We start from the raw sequence: 21,229 nt of genomic DNA, 5'->3' as shown, positions 1-21,229 counted from the left end.
ATACGTCATTAATATGACGTGATAAATACGTTGCAAAACAAACTGATATAACTACAAAACTATAATTCGTAGGCCTAATTATATGACGTCATGAAGACGTCGCAAAACTGACGTGAACATAACGCTCACATGTCGTTAATATAACGTCATCAATACGTCGCAAAACAACAAATTTAACGTTATAATACGTCATCATTATGACGTGATAAATACGTTGCAAAACAAACTGATATAACTACAAAACTATAATTCGTAGGCCTAATTATATGACGTCATGAAGACGTCGCAAAATTGACGTGAACATAACGTTAATATGTTGCTAATGCAAAGTTATAGATACGTCGCAAAACAACGTAAATTTAAAGTTATGATATGTCATTAATATGACGTGATAAACACGTTGCAAAGCAAACTGATATAACTATAAAACTCTATAATTCGTAGGACTAATTATATGACGTCACGAAGACGTCGCAAACTGACGGTAACATAACGTTCACATGTCGCTAAAATAACGTCATATATACGTCCCAAAACAGTGTAGCCTAAATTTCACGTTATAATACGTCATTAATATGATGTGATAAATACGTTGCAAAGCAACGTAAATTTTACTTCACTTATGCGTCATAAATACGACGTGAATAATACGTCACAAAATTAGCTTGAATTTTACGTCTTCAGTTCGTCGCTAATATGACGTCATAAATACGTCTCAAAACTGAAGAAAATTTCACGTTAATACGTCGCTCATATGACGTCATAAATGCGTTCTAAATCAAAGTATATATTACGGTATTAAGACGTCATTTAGATAACGCTATGAATACGTTGCAAACGAACGTAGATTGCGTCATTAATACGTGTTTATGACGTAAAAATTACGTCGCAAAATTGACGTAAATTTTACGTCATCAATATGTCACCAATATTAGGTAATAAATATGTCGGAAAACTGACGTAACACATCAGGAGGTCCATAACATGACGTGATAAATTCGTTTCAAAGAGACGTTGAAATTACGTCATTTTCTGGTCATTTTAAGACTTGCGACAACTTTGACCATGTAGTTGCAACCAAATTGAGACGTCTTTTTCACCTCCGTCTGCTAGCTGGGATGTTCATAAAGTTTGTTCCATCCCTTTCTGCCAATTCAACCGCTCATATGACTATTAGTGCTATATGTTTTTCCTAACCAATTTCTGTGCATTTTCTGCACGCATCCTAATGCATCCAGGCTGTAGAAATCGACAACTTTTGCTGATCTAAGATACAACGTCAAACGTTGAAATAGATGAATTTACATGTCTGTGTTTGAAACCTAAAGTAAGGGGAAGTCCAAACTAAAGATAACTTCTTAAAAAAAAAAAAAAACCTTGGCAAGTAAGAAAATATTATTGGTTAAAGATTGAGGAAAACTTTCTTAAGAAAGGCATCATTCTAATTTTCAACAAATTATAATCGATCAAGAAAATCAGGCAAATTATGACGTTTCCAGCGACTTCCTATACAAAAGAATAGAAAAAAAGTACATGTATGCAAAATTTCATATTCTAACGTAAAGGCATCATTTCCTTTCGCATATGAAACAAAAACCCAGCATTGGTGCTTCTAAATAGTTCTTAAATGTGCGTTAGGGATAGAAACAACTAATGTAAATATTTGAACCATTATCATCGATGTTATGTATTTTTAGATATACAAAATGTGTACAATAGTTATAATAAAAACGTTTCCAGATTAAACCGTCTACAGTCATGGTTTAGTGAGAAAAATAGTGATATCTCCTTATATTTCATGCTTTATTGAAAACGTTTTATATGGTGGGATGTTTTGTGATACAACGAAATGACCTACACATAATATGCATCAAAAGTGATATCTTGAACATTTTTTAAATCACTGTTCTCAACGGTAAACAGGACCTTTAAAACACATGTTTGTATTCCATTTTAAATTCATCCTCTATAGTAATCACTCCAAATATTTTACAAATAACCTCTGTGACATCAGTTCTATTACTTCATCAAAACATCATGGAAAATATATTTCAAATAAATTTCTCAATGATTTCTTTACAAATCATCAAAATACTCTTCATAGATTAAATGACGAGCACATCAAAACACCACTTTTCTGCGGGGGAGGGGGGCAGAATGAATTTTTGAACACTGTGTAGGTGATTAATTCTTAGTGGAGTCAACATCTTGGTTTCGAACCAATGTTGGCTCAACCTTATACATGCACATAGTTGTGTCGTGCCACGCTGGACTTACCATTCATGTAAACGTCACATGGATCGATGTTGGCACAATGTTTCACTGAATACTGTCATTGCTTTTAACATCTTTAAACCGTAGATTTTTGATGTTATACAACATAATGCGATCCTATACACTAACCCTTCACAGACAGCTGTTAACGCCATCCTAACAGTTGACTAGCAAATTACTATATCATACAGCATCTTAGCTGTTGTAAAACAAAAGCAAAAGAACAATCGTATGGATGTAATTTATACGGTTTTGTCAAAAAACATAGACTTACATTTTTGTACGTTCACACACGTATACATATACACGCACACACACGCACATAAATAGCCTTCGAGATTTTTAATACCATCACTTATTTAGACGTAAAGATGTATTGATTTTATTGTTCAAAAGTTTTATAGTTATTATAAATCTGATACATGTTTACAAACTTGTGTATGTTAATGCACACCACACCCAACACAACGTTGATTTATACAGATTAATATTTCTTTAATGTTATATATTTCTGACAATGACATTGACATTGTATTGCTGTATTAGTGTATATCTCTTGCGTGTTTATCATGCGTATCCATGTTAAACGTGTGCTCTGTATATTGTATGTATCGATGTAACTTGTATGCATGCTAACAAAACAAATTTCCAGAAACGGACAATAAAATCGAATTGAATTGAATTGAAATGAAATTTCTTTTACCTCACGGCCTATGTACACATCATTATATCAAGCAGCACTATTATCCTACTCCTCCCCCCCCCCCACAAAAAAAAAAAAAAAAAAATCATTCGTGGCTTGTCAACGGAAATCACCTGACGCTCACTCCACTTTTGAGGCTGCCGCGTAAGGCAGCCCATAAATAATCTGAACACAAGTGATCGCTGTCAGTGAAAGTGACCAGTGATTTGTAACTTTGATTGAAAAAGGCACACTCCCGTGTACCAGGGAGGTGAGAGTATTTTAGTCTCACCTCCCTGCTAATATACCAGCAAGGTGAGTCACCTCCCTGCTTATGTTGTACACGATATACCGAGTGCTGAGTTTTGTAAAATGATATACTTGCTAAACGGCTTGCTCATGTGAAACGTCTTCGAATAAAGCTCCAATTTACCATGTACGACTTGTGTCCTCACTTCTCATTTTCTCCTGGAACTTCGATTAATGGGAACGTGTTACTGTTGAGTGTATACTTGCAGTGCCAACAGAATAATACACCAAAAAACTTTAAAAAAAAATTATATTCTTTATTAGAATTTCATCGATATCAGGCCCATGTTTACAATGAAATTAATTTGAACAAAAATAAGCAGCTGAATTCTTATCTCTTGTGCTTCTAAATCTTATTTTTCTCACACACAGTATACAATATAGGCCTATAATCCTAATATATACAAATCATACCATGCATAGCGTGTTACTTGACATAGAATATTCTGCATGAATATCCCAGAAAAGGCTTTCTGATTACTTTGTAACTTCAAGAAAATCCATATCTGCCTTACGCACACACTTGTGCTACTGAATCACCTTCTTTTTTAAACACACACACACACACATACGCACACACACTACACACACACACACACACGCACACACACACACACACACACACACACCTAGACACAAACCCGTTATGTTTGAAGGGCGTGCCACTCACATTCGAATCTGATTCTGTGTTAGCAGACGACCATGCCACTGTACATACTGTATAGCAGTACAGTATGCATAACGAAGTCCAAGCGCATGCGTACAAAACCAGCCAGTACACTGATAGTCTTTGCTCAAGTGACACAACAGGCAATTTCGACGCGTTAGGGTTACGGAAAAAAAAATCGCGGCCGGCCGGCCGGCAGCCCGAACTAGAAGTTGTTTACAGGATTGACAGCGCGTATGCATGCAATTCATCAAAGGAGCCGCCGCGCGCACAGACGATCGGCAATCTACCATAGGATTACAGGCAGTGCAATTGTACTGAAGTAAAGGAAGGAGGTGTGTCTCATTTCAGCGCTTCCTATTGGCTACATTCTTGAACCCATTTTATAATGGATACTATCTGGAGGATTAGCAGGTTTCAATCGATCTGGTGCATGTATATATTTGTTATGCAATCCAGTCATTGAAAATTCAGCATTTCATGGAAAACATCAGTATCTGTTCATATTTGTTTGTCTGTCTTTTCCGTTGTCAGTTACAATCTTCTTTGACATGTTCTTTTACATGACTCCAGCAAATGCCTCAGAAAGACTGTGATACGATGCAGGTATACACAGTGTTTGAAAGGAGCAGGGTAAAGATACATTGTACACTGTGCTTGATCATTAGGGGTAAACCAGTCAGCACAAGGAAGAAATTATGCAAGCTGGCCCACCCACTCTTTTCTTGCACTGATCATATAGTTTTGTTTCCTGAGGAAAGAAAGAAGACTCAATGTAAAATCATGCTGTTGTTGTTTTTTAATCATTATTTTAAGGGGGAGGCATGCATATACATTGTAGGCCTACTTTCCATGTACTAACCATGGGAAATCTTTTCAGACATTTTAAGCAAAATATGGTATGGCACGTACAGTACATGTGTCGTCTCATCCTTCTTTCTTTTGAATTCAGATTCACACAACTGATCAGAATCAAAAGTTGCTAAGAAATTAGGCTGGAATCCAATGGTTGCTAAGCAATTAATGGGACCACTCTGTTGTCGGGGGCAAAGAGTAAGAGGTTTTACAACTTTGCGCGGGTCTGTGTCTTGAATTCAATGGCAGTATTTGTGTAGATTTGGCATGGCCTCTGATGACTGTATTAGACCGATACAATAGTAGGAAGTCAAGTCCATGGGAACCACTTAAAGCTGGTGAATAACAAGACAATTGGAAGCCTGTAAAAGATCATTCTTCCATTTTGCATGTCTATCCCATGGTGAAAAAGGTGTGGCAGAAATATGAATAGGGGAACTTCAACAAGCTTTCAGGATTAAAATCACAATGCAGAACCTGCCTTAAAATCTGAAAATTTGGCCTGTCACTTCATTGATAGGGATCTGTGATTTACACTGATGGTGGAGATACATGTACTCCAGACTCAACATCAAGACCTTGTCTCTGTCGTAAGCATTACAACATCAAACTTTGTCTGTGTAGACAAATCTTAGTGGTCACACACACAAAACACAGATCTGTATCTGTCAAAGAGTTGTTGAGTACACTTAAAGCAAAATATTTCAGTTGGAAATTATGCAGAACAAATATATCAACCACCCCTTCCCCCTAAAAAAAAAGAAGAAAATAATGATGAGGTACAAGTAGTTTGCATATAAGAAATGAGATTTCTATTGTTACTCCCCTAGAATACAGAGAAGTACATATTTGAACTCACTATCAAGGAAAAAGAAAATATCACTTCAAACATTTTTTTTTTTTTGTTCAACTCATGAAACAACTGATTGCTAATGAAAGTGCTTTTGACAAGTTGGTGATGGTAAGACGCTTATTGCAAGACAAATTTTATATCTCATAATGTATTTCTCAAAAGAAAGTTGTACTCACTGTTGCTGTATTAGATTTAGATGAGATGCCAAAATGCATATATTCTAAATGTTTTATTTATTTTTTTACATGAGGAACATACAAGGTATGCAGGCTCTTGATTCTTGAAGATAAACTATTGACTATCAAAAAATTGTGAACCCAAGAGTGATAACTTGATTAGCTGTGACTTAGAAGAGCTTCCACAGCAACAAACTTCAGAATATGTTTATTCTTCTTCTTCTGGACAAAGTAATGGATGTTACATAAACATTGAGACCAAGCAGTGCAAGCTAAGCTTCGATTTGGTCAAGCAGTCAATCATTCAAAAAACAATTGAACTGACTGACTATTGATTTCAGCTCTCACTTAGTTCAGAACATGGCACAATATGATAGTCTTATCACTGCATGTCACAAAAGAGAATCAAGCTTGTGTACGCACTTTCATTGATCTTGAGAGAGTTTCAACAAACAAAGTGAGGCAGGAGAATGCAGTTAAGAATGGTGAAGGTCACCAACAATAAGAGCACTGTGTAGCTCTCCCTCTCTTTCGCTCCCTGTCTAGAAAGAGGTGCTAATACAAACTGGCAGAGTCTTCTGAGACAAGTGTGTTTACAGACTCTGTTCTCTGGAATGGTATCATTTACTTATCAACATCAATATCTATTGAATCAATTCGTTAAATAACAAACGTTAAAAAGCAGGAATAGAGCTCAAAATCGAAACAACAATGAAAGCACAAAACCGAAAATCAACTTTAAAGGGATGGTATAGTATTGGTGGCGATGAGAATTAGGCTTTTAACTTTGTGCAAATACCATGAAATCACTTATGAAATAGTACAGAGCATGCCATTCTAAAAGTTCATTTGATGAAAATCAGTTTTGGAATGGCTGAGACATCCAAAAACAAAGTACAACAAAATGACAATAGTAAAAGATGGGTTCCACCATTTATTAGGATTACTCTGTGTTGGATATATAAGCCATTTCAAAATCAATTTTCATCAAATAAACATTGAATCCCTCTTGCAATTACATGCTCTTTCAAATTTTGTAAGAGGTTTCTCATTATCTCACCAAAAAAAATGTTAGAAACGTGAAGTTAGGTCTCAATCAAACTATACGATCCCTTAAAAGAATGACTGAAGCTAAGACTTACATGTGAAAGGAAGGCTCCCGTCAAGTTTTTGGGCATCTCGCGGTGATGGTGATACGGCTTCCTCACAGGCAATGCACTGTACGTCAGCATCGCGTGAGAGCTGGCTGGGGGCAGATCTGCACTGGGTTCCACGCTCTTCATAATTGCCCGTAACTCTCCCGGCTAGCGACAATGGGTAGAGACAAACATCCACGAGAGGGGACGAGGAAGAGGAGAAAAAAAAAAATGCAGGTGGAGATGCTCCTATCGATAACGATAAGGATGAGACTTCTAATTCAAGATTCCATCCGAGCACCGCGATAGATGGTGATGCGATCTCCCTCAAGAGGCAGTGGCAGAGTGTCACATCATCTTAGGAGAAGATTGTGGCAATCGTTTGGCGGAGAAATGACAATGACAGTGCTCCGACTGCAGGCTACTGCTTGCTCGTGCTTGCTGCCTCAGGGTGCCCCCGCTCTTTCTTACTCGTCTGGTCTGAAAGCTGTTTACCAGATCCTCTGTTGTCCTTGTTGTGGCTTTGCTTCAGCCTTGTGTGTGTGGGTTTTTTTTTTTCTGTTTTTTCCCCTTAACTTTTGTTTTTTTAGTTTTCTCTTGTTGTTGGTATACTCAAATGTGCCCCCCTGAAGTGTACCTGCTTTTTACATTGATGACATCCCTGGGATTCCTGTAGGAGTCTTCTTCTTGCTAGAGTGCAGTCTTACCACCGTGTGAACATGCATGTTTGTCCTGCTTCCAGTGATTCTGTGCAGATGTTATGAGCTGCATGGGGAACATCACATCAATATTTTGAAATCAAATACCACATGTGGTACTCAGGTCATCATTGTCCATGAAGTATTACAAGACATCTGGATTTGAATACCACTGGCTTGTGTCAGTAACTGGTGAGCCACAGAAAATGTGGGCAGTGCTCTAGAAAAAAAAAAAAAAAAGTGACCTTAACCTCCAATGCATCAACTGTTTCACAATAATACTCTTTCTGTTGATACACAATAACCTGCCCGAGCTCCATTCAAATTCCACTGAAATTACACACATATTTTACAACACTGATGTTGCTTCTTATTTTGTTGTTGTTGTGGTCTCTCTCTCTCTCTCTCTCTCCCTTGCATGGAATGAGATAAGGCAGGCATGCAAAATAACTTAAGAGCATATTAATATGCAGTTATACATCTCTTCTTAATAAAAGTACCACTGGCAAGATAAGGTTTCACATTTGGGCAGTGAAAAATTATGTTTCACTATTTTTCTCTTACTTTTTTCTTTGATGATAACCATCAAAGAAGAGGTTTTGGAATGGTGACACACCATTTGCTCCTGAGACAATTGCTCAAGTTTTATTTTCTCTATGGAATTAGAATGACAGTTAGGGTTGCGATAGGGTTTTAGGTTTAGTTTGATGTGAGGAGGGTTAATAGGGTTATGTTTGGTGGTAGAATTCATGTGTTTGGCTAACATGCAGATATTTCATGGGAGCAACTGTCGCAGGAGTAAATGTCAGGGAGCCCTTTGGAACATGATCAGTAATATCAGGGGCTTCTGTTGGCAGAATACAACTTTCATTTCTCACAGCTCCCTTCCACACAGGCCTCTGAATATGCCATTACAATCATTACTCCTCTGTCAAATTACACCTTTATAATCTCTCAAAAACAATGAATACAAAACAGGAAAAAAAATGCTTCACCTTTGTCACTAAGCTATATTGTAAGATTGTTAATTCCGAGAAAAGATTTGACTATCACTGTGCAATCAAGAAAAGTGCTTAAATTAATCATTCTTCTTCCAAATATTAAAATCTTTTTGAGGGTGATTTGTTATTTATTTTTTTTTTTTTTTGAGTTCTCATTATTCCATTATATCATTTTTTGTTTTCCTGACTGGGAAATAACATAGATGACAAAAGATGATAATACAGTGTATAGTATGTTTTGCTCAGTTCTCATGCCAAAACCACCATACCAGATCAAATCATCACAGATGAGATTTTTCATTACAGAGAGAGAGAGAAAAAGAAAAACAAATCTGGTACATTGTAGCTAATAGTAATACCTTTAAAACTGATATTTGTACAAACCTGAAGTAGATTTGTTATTCATTTCATACATGGAGTATGAAGCATTCACACCAGCGATCCAGTGCCACTTTTGGGTCACAAACACTCAAATACACCAGTCATCAATTCCACAACAAAATCCTCATTTAAATTAACCATCGATCATACTCATACTATAGTGATAGATGTTGGGTCTACTCTAAAACTTCCAAATATGCTCCAAGATATCCAAAAACTCCATTGATTATTACTTTTTATTATTTTTTAATCTAGGTCATCAGTTCTGGCAGAAAAAAATAATGTGTGTGCTCTTATGAAATGCACCTCCATAAAAAAATAATCAATCGTGAAACCACCCCCCCCCCCAAAAAAAAAAAAAAATACAGACATATAATATGTAGGCCTAGGCCCTAATGTTTAAACATGATGTAGAGGATCTATACACCTGCAAGGTTGATATGCAAATTAAAAATTCATATAGTGGCTAAATTTGTAAAATCAGTAAGTAGGCCTAACGCGTTACTCAACACTCAAATCAAAGCATCACTAGAAATCTATAGAGGTTCTAGAGATAGACTGAGTAGGGCCTAATAAGAATCAAAACATCACTACCCCACGGTTAGACTATTTCTATTATTAAAGAAGCAAAACTAAAATTGTTTTCACTCAAAAGTTTAATATTTGCCAAGTTGGTAAACGTAGACCTCTCTCAGAGTTTTTCTACAAATGATAGACCTAACTTAATTAGTCTTAACGTTTAACAGTTAATAACGTTAGACATCTATGGATCTAACGTTGAATATGTAAATTCATAATCTAAATAAATGTCTATAGCCATATGTCCTAGACAACGCCTACACTTGCCTCTTTTACCTAGTGATGTTTTATAACCTTCGGATATGTTCTTTATTTTACATAAGGTCGAAGAGTGTTTAAAAGACGTTTAGCAATCAGAGAACACCGAGAGGAGTAAAGAGTCCCACACCTTGCAACGCAACGTCCCGTCGCATCCCCAGCCGCACCTCCCTACGACTCGATCGAGCTGCTAGTTATGCTCACAGCAGGAGGGCAGGGCGTGAGGCTCGACGAAGGCGATCCGAGCTCCGAGTAACTTTTCGTAATGACTTCTCCGAAGAATTTGAAGTCTAAAGAACCTGAATTTTGTGATATAATCTATCTCACAATGATATACACACTACATTTTTTAATCTATACTCTTTCAAACATTTTTACAGTACTTTCAAAACTATATAAAACTTGCGAAAGTTTCACACTCACCCCTCCGTCGACTAGCTCTGTTGCGCGGTGTACCACACACTGACTATGCATGGCGTGGCGACGTGGATGTAAAATGATAATCACCTGAAGGTTTTCGGATATCCCCCGAACTCGGATCAGGTCGCACGGGCAGTCGTAATGTACATCGGACCCGGTAGGGTTGCTAATGTCAATGAAGCGTGACGTCATAGCAACGCAACGCACTCCCTTTTTGTGGAGCCGCCAGAGAATGAACGGCTGCTCTCCCACGCGTGAAAATGTAAACGGTGCGATTCATTTGCTCTGACAGATGATCAAAGAGTGAAGAGGTCTGGATATCTCTACTCTTTTTCTTCTGATTATTCTTCAAGCAATGCATGACAGAGTGGAAACTTCAACAAGTATAATGTTCCGTATTTCCCAGTCTAGTTGCTCCGTGCAAATAAATAAACATCTCATATTGCACATTGGAGTGTGTGTATACCAAAGAGATCATTCTCACTGTCGCTAGAAACACCTACCTACTACCTACTCATTTAATATTAAAGTTCTTCAGTGTATATAGAACTGTTTTTGTTGTTGATGTTACAAGGTATTAGTAGCAAAAACAAACACACAAACAAACAAAAAACATGATCGGTTCTGATCTCTTCCAATCCACTGTAAAGATAACCACTGGAAAATACTAATATGCAGTGTGGTATGGTAAGAACAAAATGAAACACACACTTTGTTTTTGCATGTTATTATTCCTTCTAACATCTTATATGCTTTTCAAATTTAGATGCAATCACTCTATTTATGCCTGAAAAATGTATCCATTCTCCTGCCTTCACATAACACAAACTATGTTTCAGTAATCAAACTATTTTGATAGATCTTGGGCAAAAAGTAATAAAGAAAGTTAAACTCTGGGGAAAAATAAGGCTTTCACAAATCCAAGACTCAAATTATACAGTATGAAAAATATTGCAGTCAAATGACAGGCACATATTTTTCCCATGGGCTTGTCAATCGCCATTGACATTGTTCGCAGTGATTGCCTTTAGATTTTTTTTTTTCACTCTTTCACTTTCAATTTGTAAAGTTTTGTGGTTACATCGTATGTCTGTGTAACAAGTTTTGTATTATGTTTATTTGTAATTTTTGCATCAAATGAGAATTAGCTAAGTTGGATTAATGTCTTGAGCACATTACCACAGGTAAGTAGTTTCCCACAGATTGGGTCCACTAACCCAGCAAATTGCAAAGGGCAACTGGGGTCACATAGCCCGGTGAAGAGGCATTGGGTTCAATAGCCCTGAATGGGTTGTTACAAGTAGGTGTTTGACTTGTACTTTCTTGAAAAAAAAAAAAAAAAACAGTTTATAGGCTTTCAGGCTGAATGATGCTCCTTGAAGGGTCAAGGGGTCGTTGTGCACACTTTTCGGTCACCCAGTGTAAACCACATTTGTGGTCGCCGGTCAAGTTTGCCAGGTGGTTGCTATTCACAGGTTTTTTAATTACACTTTTTTTTTCCCCTGCAGGGGATTCCTACCTGATCACCACGGGCAGGTGGTTGTATAAACAGGTGGTCTCTAGAGCAGGTTCAACTTAACTGTATACTGTATATACGCCGAATATATCGTGAGGCTTTATTTTCGGTATGTAAAAATACATCAAAATATCATCTCTGTTCCTGATATGAATGTCACAGGCATGCACGCGTACACTTCTCCGTTCATTTAATACTGTGCTCCACAATTGCGAATTTAATCACTCACAAAATTGTCGGGAGGTCCTGATTCACAACAAATTAGACTCGCTAGATGTATGGTGTATACAGTATACCCTTTTACCTCCACTGGGTTTCATTTCCCTTGTATTTTGTCTCTTTGCTTCTCACTTATCCCTTCTGTCATTTCCTCATCAATATTGAGCATGGCAATTCATGCAGGATGTTGTGTATCAAAGAAAGTTACACGCTTTCTTTTGTGGGTAACACGGTTGACATCACATATTTGTTTATCCAACAAAGAAATCGTTTATAAAAGTTGTGACGAGTTGACAGTTAACAGAATAATCCCTTGACGGTTGCAAAACACCCACATGACAAAAAGTGACTGGTCGACACAAAATTTGTGAAAGTGTGAGTATGGCATAAATTAGCAGAAAGGAAATTATGACAGCATGTATCAAAATATTTACAAATCTGTTTACATATTTTGTTTCTTCTTAACAAAACAGTTTTTTTTTTTAAATATTCATATCTATTACAATACACAGAAATAGCATCTCTAAAATACAAACAAACCACACACAGACACATACACACACAAGTGTAAATCCATACATGCACAGCCCTTGAGAAGTTGTACCCATAACATAATAAACATAAAGACAGTAGATACAGTATTTTTTTTTTGCAGACCTTGGTTTTTTTTTTATTTTAGAAAGAGGTTCCATTAAAGCAAATTCTGTATGTACAAATCGAGATGAATCACAAATATTAATAGTTACTTTTTTTTTTTCAGCTATTCACACAAAAATGAATTGAGGAAAACCAAATGAACTCGGATAACATCTCCAAAAAAAAAGCGACCGCGGCAAAAACAGCGCCGGGCAGTCGCATCGAGACACCAAGCCAATGAATGCAATGCCATGAAAAAAAAAAAAAAAATCAACAAAAGTGCACTGCTCTCATTTGCTCATTAGTAAATAGAAGAATAAGCATAATAGTTGAGTACTTGTCAAATACATGTATCATTCTGATTGGCCTGTCCTACTCGATAAAAGGTCAGTTTATGGGAAGGCATATGAGAACAATACAACGACACAAGGAAGGAGAGACTACATGGAGGCACGATTGGGTACGGAGGCAGCGGCAGGAGGCACACACGTCTTGCTTCCTATAAAGCCCAAGTACTCCTTCACTTCTTGGTAAGGGAGCATCAAATCCAAAAAAGGAGATGAAAAAATAACAATGGAAAATTTGTGATGCACATTTTGGTTTGTTTTCCTTTCACATCAGGTTTATCATGACCCTTGCAGTCTCAATAGCGCGGAGCCAATTCAAGCTTCATTGAAATCTCTGCCTATTTTAGGGTACCGTTTCATGAAAGTTGTCAGTGCTGACAAGTTGTCAGTCTGACAATCACCATGGTAACAGTCAGTGACCAGAACATCTCAGCCAATCAAAACCAAGCATTTTACTGAAATTGTCAGAGACTGACAACTTGTCAGCGCCGACTAAATTGATGAAACACTCCCCAGATGTCGTATGAAATATGTGTCATAACTATAGTGGGATTTTGGTAGTACATGTTTCCCTCTCTATAAAAGAGTAATGAGGAATCATGTGAGAAGTTTGAGCTCGGAATGTGGTGGTCAAGCCATAATTTGATGACTAGCACTACATCAATTTTCATAATGTAATACACGTTTGCGTATGATGACATGGACAAAACTATTTTCTGTATAAACTTCTTCATAACATTTTGAAATGCCAATTCCTCCTTCATTTCAAACAAAACTCCTTCATGCCCCTCTCCCTCCTCCCCCTCAAAAAAAGGGGGAGGGATATATCAACAAATTGAATGGATATACTGTATTAAAGTCTTCCCATCTTTACACGGGTAAACAATCAAGGCAGATAACAGGCTCTGTAATTACTTAACCCGTTGAGGGCGAGTCCCGAGTATACTCGGGCAGATATTCATGGGAAATGAGTGTTGTGGCAAAATCAGTCCATTCTCAATGGGTTAAAACTTGTGTGTTCTCCTACAATCTTGGTGAGGATGGCAATGACCTCATATAATGTACATTCAGTCTAGACACAGGGAATTCATTTTGTAATTGTTGCTCATTCTCATGTCTGCCCGACACAGAGTATTTCTCGCTGACAGTCACTAATAATGCAGAGAAAAACGACTGGGGACAACACTTGCTCCAAGATTAGCAAGGATAATTTGGGCATGGTTAGCCTGCCTAATCTTTGTCTCACGCTTGTTTTGTTTTTCCTTGTTCTCTGATGAATCTGTTTCTGCAGATTGGCGTGTGAAATATTGAAGCTCCTTTGTACTACTTTATGATAAATCTGAGGTGAAATTCAACAAACCAACCAACAAACAAACAGCAGCTGGAAAAGTCATCCGACTAATGGGACTAAGTGTGTTTGTGACCTCCCACGTACAAACTCTTCTGAGGGTAGCGTCCCGATTGCCGTGACGCTTTCTGAACGAAAAAGAATGTGCTAGCTTGCTCATTGCGCAATCTTCCACCACGCAAATACAACTGCCATGGCAGCGGAGGCTAATGTCACAAAATAGAGGCATACTTCATGCCTGAATAGTGGCCTCAAACACACTGGACAGACAGTAACTTTGCAGCTAGGTTTCACAAGGGGGAAAGGTGACAGGCCTTGCAACTTAAAAAATAATACAGTGATACGAGTGTGTAAATGTGTCATGTCTATACCTTCTGCGGCTGTTTCACCAACACTGATATCTATCAATGAGCCGCGTGAATATATACAAATACCACAAGAAATTGTATATATAGTTATGAATTCATCACTTAAACGGACCAATGTGTGAACCATCAATCACTGGGCACTGGACAGTGTACCAGCAAAAGTTTCAAAATTGCTACGTTTAAAAAAAAAGTAATCAATTAAATACAAATCATGTAATTCTTATGGTACTTCACTGTGTTAAAATAAAAATGACCATACTGCCATTCACAGTTCAATAAAAGCAATTCAGTGAATAGTCAGTCATCGTACATGTCAGCTTCGACAATATTTACACATGTGCATGTACAAGCGTTTGTAAGGCTAACAATGATTGATAGGTGGAAAATACCTTTTTCTATATATTTTAAACAACACATGTACACATTGATAGTGAGAACATTTCTCTCTTTTTTTTTTTTCCTTCTCATAAATACGCAGCTAGCACATAGAACATACCTTAGTCACATATACATTCACAAATATCAATTTTGTATGTTACTGCACTGTCTGGTGAGCGAGGCTGAAAGTTATACGGTATCACTAAGCAACCAGTGACGGAAAAGTAAGATGCATTATCGTTAAGACTCAGCAGACAGACAGAAAGAGAGAGAAAAGAAAGAGGAAGAAAAGAAAGTGAGAGAGGGAAGAATTAACCCGTTGAGGACGAGTCCCAAGTATACTCAGGCAGGTGTCTATGGGAAATGCATGTTGTAGCAAAATCAGTCCGTCCTCAGTGGGTTAAGGGACAGAAGAGAGAGATAATTCTACTTCAGTACTCGTATTACACATCCTGTCAATCAACATTCGTCTTGTCGACAACGGCGAAAAACTTGGCTGGACGAGGGTCTGCCGCTGTGACACAAAATTTGAGATTTGCTGCGGCATTCCGGAGTACGCTCATACGTGACTACATCTGTGAGGCCTTGTGAAGCGTGGACATTGATATATGATTTACCGGCAGAATGAGACCGCCAGGTTAAGCACGTTTCTCATTCACAGCAAGAAAAATCAGTGACCGTAAGGCGCATGCCCACCGAAGTTACTGAAACCGACTTTACAGGGAACCACAGATAAAAGGTCAAGTATAGGTTGACGACTGTCGATCTTGCTTAATCATTTGTATGTATCTTGCATAATATCATAGTTTACTGTTAGAGAGACAAAACCTCATATCTCAAAAAATGTCAAATGTTCAGGTGAGTAAATAATATTGCAGCCAAAGCACTGTAACAGATGGGATTGGCTTTCCTTTGATATGCCATGGTGGCTTCATTTTTGGGGAAAGACAGCTAGGATTTGGACACGGCATTACTTGACTGACTATCTGACGATTAATCAAAGTAATGCCTTCGGGCGGAGGCATGAAAAGTGAATTTCAGCAAAATTTGAGATACACAGTTTTGTCACCCTAGCCACATATATGTATGGCATGACAACTCTTGTATCCTGGGTTTAATCCAACTGAGCATGACAAACAAAAAACAAGCATGGGGAAAAAAATAACAACCTCCAAAACACAAACATAGACTAGATCTGATCAATATGAAAACAAGAAGAATCAAGAGACTTTTGTAAATGAACTATAACTCATCAGGGGAAGAAATTATGAGAGGTCCAAAAGATCACTGACCAAGGTAAGCACAAGTTTGCTCTTCCAAAATCAGAACTCTTGAGGTAAATAACTGGCTGCCAGAAGAGGCTTAGGACCAAGTATTACCTCACTGATTGGCAGCTATGAATGCTGCTATTATCTGACCTCGTTAACTGTTGCAAACCAAACCTTTCTACCGAGACATCTTGGCCATTTGAGTAATCATTATTCATTCACCAGTCATAAATAGTTATAATTATGATCTTTCAAATTTACAACTTCAGTATCATGGCAATGCAGTATTTGATATCTATATTTGCAATCTGTAGATCTGATGAACATCAATTTAGCCTGGCATCGAGACACCTTAGTTGGGCTGGCATTACATTCAGACGTTTGATGCAGTTTCTTTTATGCAGCTGCTTTGAGAATTGTTTCCATGAACATGGTGTGTCATTTTCCACTGCCAATTTTGCATCATCCCATTGACTGCAATGAGGTCAGTTTCTACTGCCAAATGACAACAAATCATCAATTGGGACATTATTTGCATTAACAATTAGACCGACAGTTCAACCTATGCGAATGAAGGAACTCGTCATGCAAACGTAAGATTGATTTTTACAATGTAACAGTCAGAAATATGGACAAAGGTCATAGATGAGAATTCACTCATATGGTGCTTTATGAATCCAGTGCTTCCCGTCTTGAATATATCGATTTTTCTTCAGTCGCTTGGCAATTGTACAAACATTCATTTTTCAACTTCTGTTGAGTTGCTAGCAACATCGCTGGCCCCATTTCTATTTCAACAAAAGCAACCATAACCTGACATACGACACAAGAAAACTCATTTGTTTTCTTTCATGCTGTAAGTCAAAATGAATTGCAATGTTGCTCTCGAATTAAAAAATATACTGACAGTAGCTAGATATCCATGGCAGTGTATCTTTAACGAAAGGGAATAAAAATTACAGATTGAAAAGTTCTCATCCTGCATAAAACATGATAATCTGACAGTACTTTGGCAATGCAATGAATATATATAATAATTATATTGAAATAGATTATTTCTTGCAGTAGATAAAGACATTGGCATCATACTGCTTTTTGTGTACAAGCTTCATCATTCTCTACGTGAGGAGGGTGTGCTTGAACCTTTAAATTCTTACAAATTCAAATTCACTACAGATAATCAACACTCGTGCAGAGCTGAAGGTCTACTTTTCTGAAAACAGTACACAGAACTGTGTCCACGCGGAAAGGAGCAAATCATTACGCACTACAATCTTCCGTCAGAGATAGAAACTAACTTTCTGCGTTAACACGTGCATGAAGAGCTGACAGATAGTGTGGGTATACTGTATAAGCAAAAGTGATCATATCACATTGAAAAATGGTCTTTCTTACAGTTGGTTACTGGCACTGAGTCAAGAGCAAAGATCATCCTCTGAGACATGAATTTTTACAAATGAACATCTGAGACAATCGATACCACCATCTCTTCATTCTAACGACCACTTCTCCCCTCAAACGGCAAATACAGGTCAAACATATGCCATGACAGACTGATACACTGTAAAAAGGAATGTCCGTGTGCATTTTAATTTTGCAAATTTTGCAAGAACCAAGATTCGCGATGATAACATGCATGTGAAAGTAGTTATCTACACTATATGCTTCGAATGCCAGTGGCAATTTGCGAAGATTTCATGCCACGAAAAAGGCCGTCAGCTCCAATTTGAGGAAATTTAGGCATTTCATGTGAGTTTGAGCAAGAATTTTATCAGAGTCTGGAATCCCTATTTTCCCCGTAACTATTAGATTGGGGGGAGAAAAAAAACACGGCAAAATTGCGCCCCGATGATAGAGGGATCCAGGTAGAGGGAGGCTGGATAGGAGATGTTGGACTGTAGGTAAATATGCCTCTTGCTCGACAAAACTGAGCATTATTAATTTTACTATCTGCTTTGGGATGTGCAGCACAAAGACTTGGCTCAGAGTTTCCACAAACGTGAAGATACACTTTTTGTGAAGATGTACGAACTCAAACTACAATTTGGAAACACTTTTCAATTTTTTTATTTTTTGTTGTCCCTGTACAATTTGCCACTTGACTAGAAAAGCAATGGATTCTTACAGTGTGCCACTTTTCAAGGAGCTATCTCGAATCCTCAACACTGACTGCTGATGAGGGTTTCCATCGTTAAAAGCCCTTGCACAAAATGAAATCTGGCAAGCTCAGCCCACCAGAAGTCGGCCGAAATGCTCTAATGCCTATGCTTGTGATCTGTGTGAAGATTTACAACGTGAATGCAACATCATTTCTACAATTTTTTGCTCTTGGTCCATCAATTGAAAGAGGGGAAAAAAGAAAGGACAGAAAAGAAAAGAAAACAAAAGAAAACAAAAGAAAAGAAAAGAGGGAAACAATGTCCCTAACACACCAGAAACAAATGGACAGAGGGTGGAAGACAATAGCAGAAAAATCCACTGTATGTATCCTCTTTATTGGAATTGCTATTTTCTTTTTTATTGCATTTATGAACATTTCTGATGTTTGAATTGACGTAGATTTCATACATTTTCAATCAGTAGCACGTTCCTACAGTAAAAAAGCAAAACAAAACAAAACATAGTATTCTGAAACACAGCTTCTTCTAATCAGTTTTACATCTGATAATGGGAGATAGTCACGTTCCTAGTTTATTTGCTATCAATGCAGTTTGTAAAAGTCCATCTCTCTACATCAAGGGATTGAAAGCTAGAGGAAACATAGTCATCTTTCATTCAGTACATACTGCTACAGCTTCCAGGAATCTAATATATATGTATTTTTTTTTAAGTTATCCGGCAGAAAGAACATCACTTCGCTAACGAGGGAAAGAAAACCCTCTAATGATGAGATAATGAGACCCAGACAACACACTGATCACTTTTCTCAATGTGAATATTAGTGGCAGACTCTAAAATCCCGATCATTGCTACAGCTATCAAGGTCTGTACTTGAAAGAAGGCCGTCTCTGCATTGTGAAGCGACGAACAATTGCTCAACATGAGACATGGTAATTGAATATGATTCAATTCATCCTTACGCCACTGTATACAATCTCTTGAATTTTGTCAAAGGCAATCTCTTTGAAGAAACCTCAGAGTACCAAAATTCATTGAGGCAGAGGAAGAGGAGTACGAAAGAGAAAGGGGGTGGGGTAGGAGAGAGAAATAACAAAAATCAATTGAAGCACAAACCAAAGTCTTCCTATCTGAAAATCTCTTATATCAAGATACGCGTAGTATCAACTCGACTGTTACCGATGTATCCTTGCTTCGACAAGACAGACTTAAAATGCCTACTGGTAATAGAATGCCCATGCTTATATAGAATGATACTGTGCTTTCCTCTTTTTTTTTTCCACACAGCTGTACAGATGAAGAGATTTGGGAATACACAGTATGATTTGTTGACATCTTTTCTACAGAAAAAAAAGGTCATCCATGTTGACATTGAAAAAGATCTTGCACGAGAGTTACGTATCGCACGGTTTAAATTTACGGCTCCTTTCAAGCCATTTCAATCTTGGCCCAAGACTGAAAATGTACTTTCCACACAACTGCTATCTCGGCAATGCCAAGGAGCATTCACAAATGGGACAGTTTTAGTCTCTGCGAGGCAAGATGAGGAGATAAGAAATCCAACATCCACACACATTATGTGTCTAATACCTTCTTTATGCTGGGCACAAAACATGTTCCCACGCATTTATACATTTTCCGTGTTCACTACATACGCTTGTCTTCTCTCTGCACTTTATAGCCCATTACACACATATATGTACTGTATTAAACCTCAGCATGACTATAGACATTGTGCACACTCAAGACAGAGATATATGGGAGTCCACAGATTCAGTTACATTTGTAGTACATTCCAGTTTAACTATCCTCTGCTGATATTTTCTTCCACAATGCATGTTTATGTACTCTTTCTGATGCAGAAAGTCTCAAAGATGGCATAATCTTGTTCCCCCCTGAATGATTCAGGAGAAACAAACACTGACATGATCACACTCGCCTGTAATTACAAGCAACATCAATGCCCATGGTTGTCTCACTTCGGAATAGGATGACCCTTGTTTGATGGAGTGTTGGGGTTTTTTGTAATATTTTGGGGGCAGATGGTCTTAGTTAAACAGGTAGGTAATTTAATAGATGACTCCAGAAAATCATTTACTTCTTCTCTGCCAGGACTTGCAGACTACCTTATATAACGTATGGTAGATAAACCTGGCATCTCTCTCTCTTTCTCTCTCCATGGGAGGCATATTTTTCTCGCGTTGTCACGGGAACCGGTAGATAAGACGAAAACAACGCTTCCAAAGCTCCCACGGCTATCTCTCAGAAGGATACAGGATGTGATTTGGCAGACCAATGCCACTTGCCGCTTCAGGCACGTACGTCCATCAGATCTCCAGAATTAACGTCATCAGTTTGCTCCGGATCGGACCAATGCAGGCAAGGAAGAGGGGGGAGGACCCAGAAGAGGGAGTGCGGATGGAGACACAAACAAGTACTTCTGGAAATTAATAGCAAAGGGCCACTCTGTTGACCCCCCACCTTGCTGCTTCCCTCAACTTCGCTCAGACAGTTTCCATCGGCATCAAGTGTCTTCCTCGGCAAAAAATTTTGTGAAAATGGCCCACTAACATCGAGAGAGCTGCAACGAGATGCGCTCCATTAGTATCCTTTCAGCCAATCACAGACAGGGAGGTTCATAAGATTCGTTACCACCGTCTCTCATCCACCCCTAGCAGGTCGTCGGGGGTGCCGATACAAAAAGTCTCCGTGCGGCGGACGGGTGGGTGGAAGGGAGGGGGC

General features: G+C 38.0%; 1 protein-coding gene across 1 annotated transcript in view; it reads right to left on the bottom strand.

Annotated features, from left to right (window-relative positions):
• The window catches only part of LOC140236172 (uncharacterized), a 45,820-nt gene extending 35,493 nt beyond the window's left edge, over positions 1-10,327 (bottom strand). The window contains exons 1-2 of the mRNA XM_072316149.1: positions 10,293-10,327; positions 6,959-7,717 (exon numbers count right to left, since the gene is read on the bottom strand). Coding sequence (XP_072172250.1) covers positions 6,959-7,099 — 141 coding nt within the window. The 5' untranslated portion in view covers positions 7,100-7,717; positions 10,293-10,327. The remainder of the gene's footprint in view (positions 1-6,958; positions 7,718-10,292) is intronic.
• Positions 10,328-21,229: the final 10,902 nt, after the last annotated feature.

The sequence above is a fragment of the Diadema setosum genome, chromosome 1 (assembly GCF_964275005.1).
Source record: "Diadema setosum chromosome 1, eeDiaSeto1, whole genome shotgun sequence".
In the NCBI taxonomy this organism is placed as follows: Eukaryota; Metazoa; Echinodermata; class Echinoidea; order Diadematoida; family Diadematidae; genus Diadema; species Diadema setosum.
Note: the sequence above shows the minus strand (reverse complement) of the source record. Positions and strands in the feature narration are given on the sequence as shown.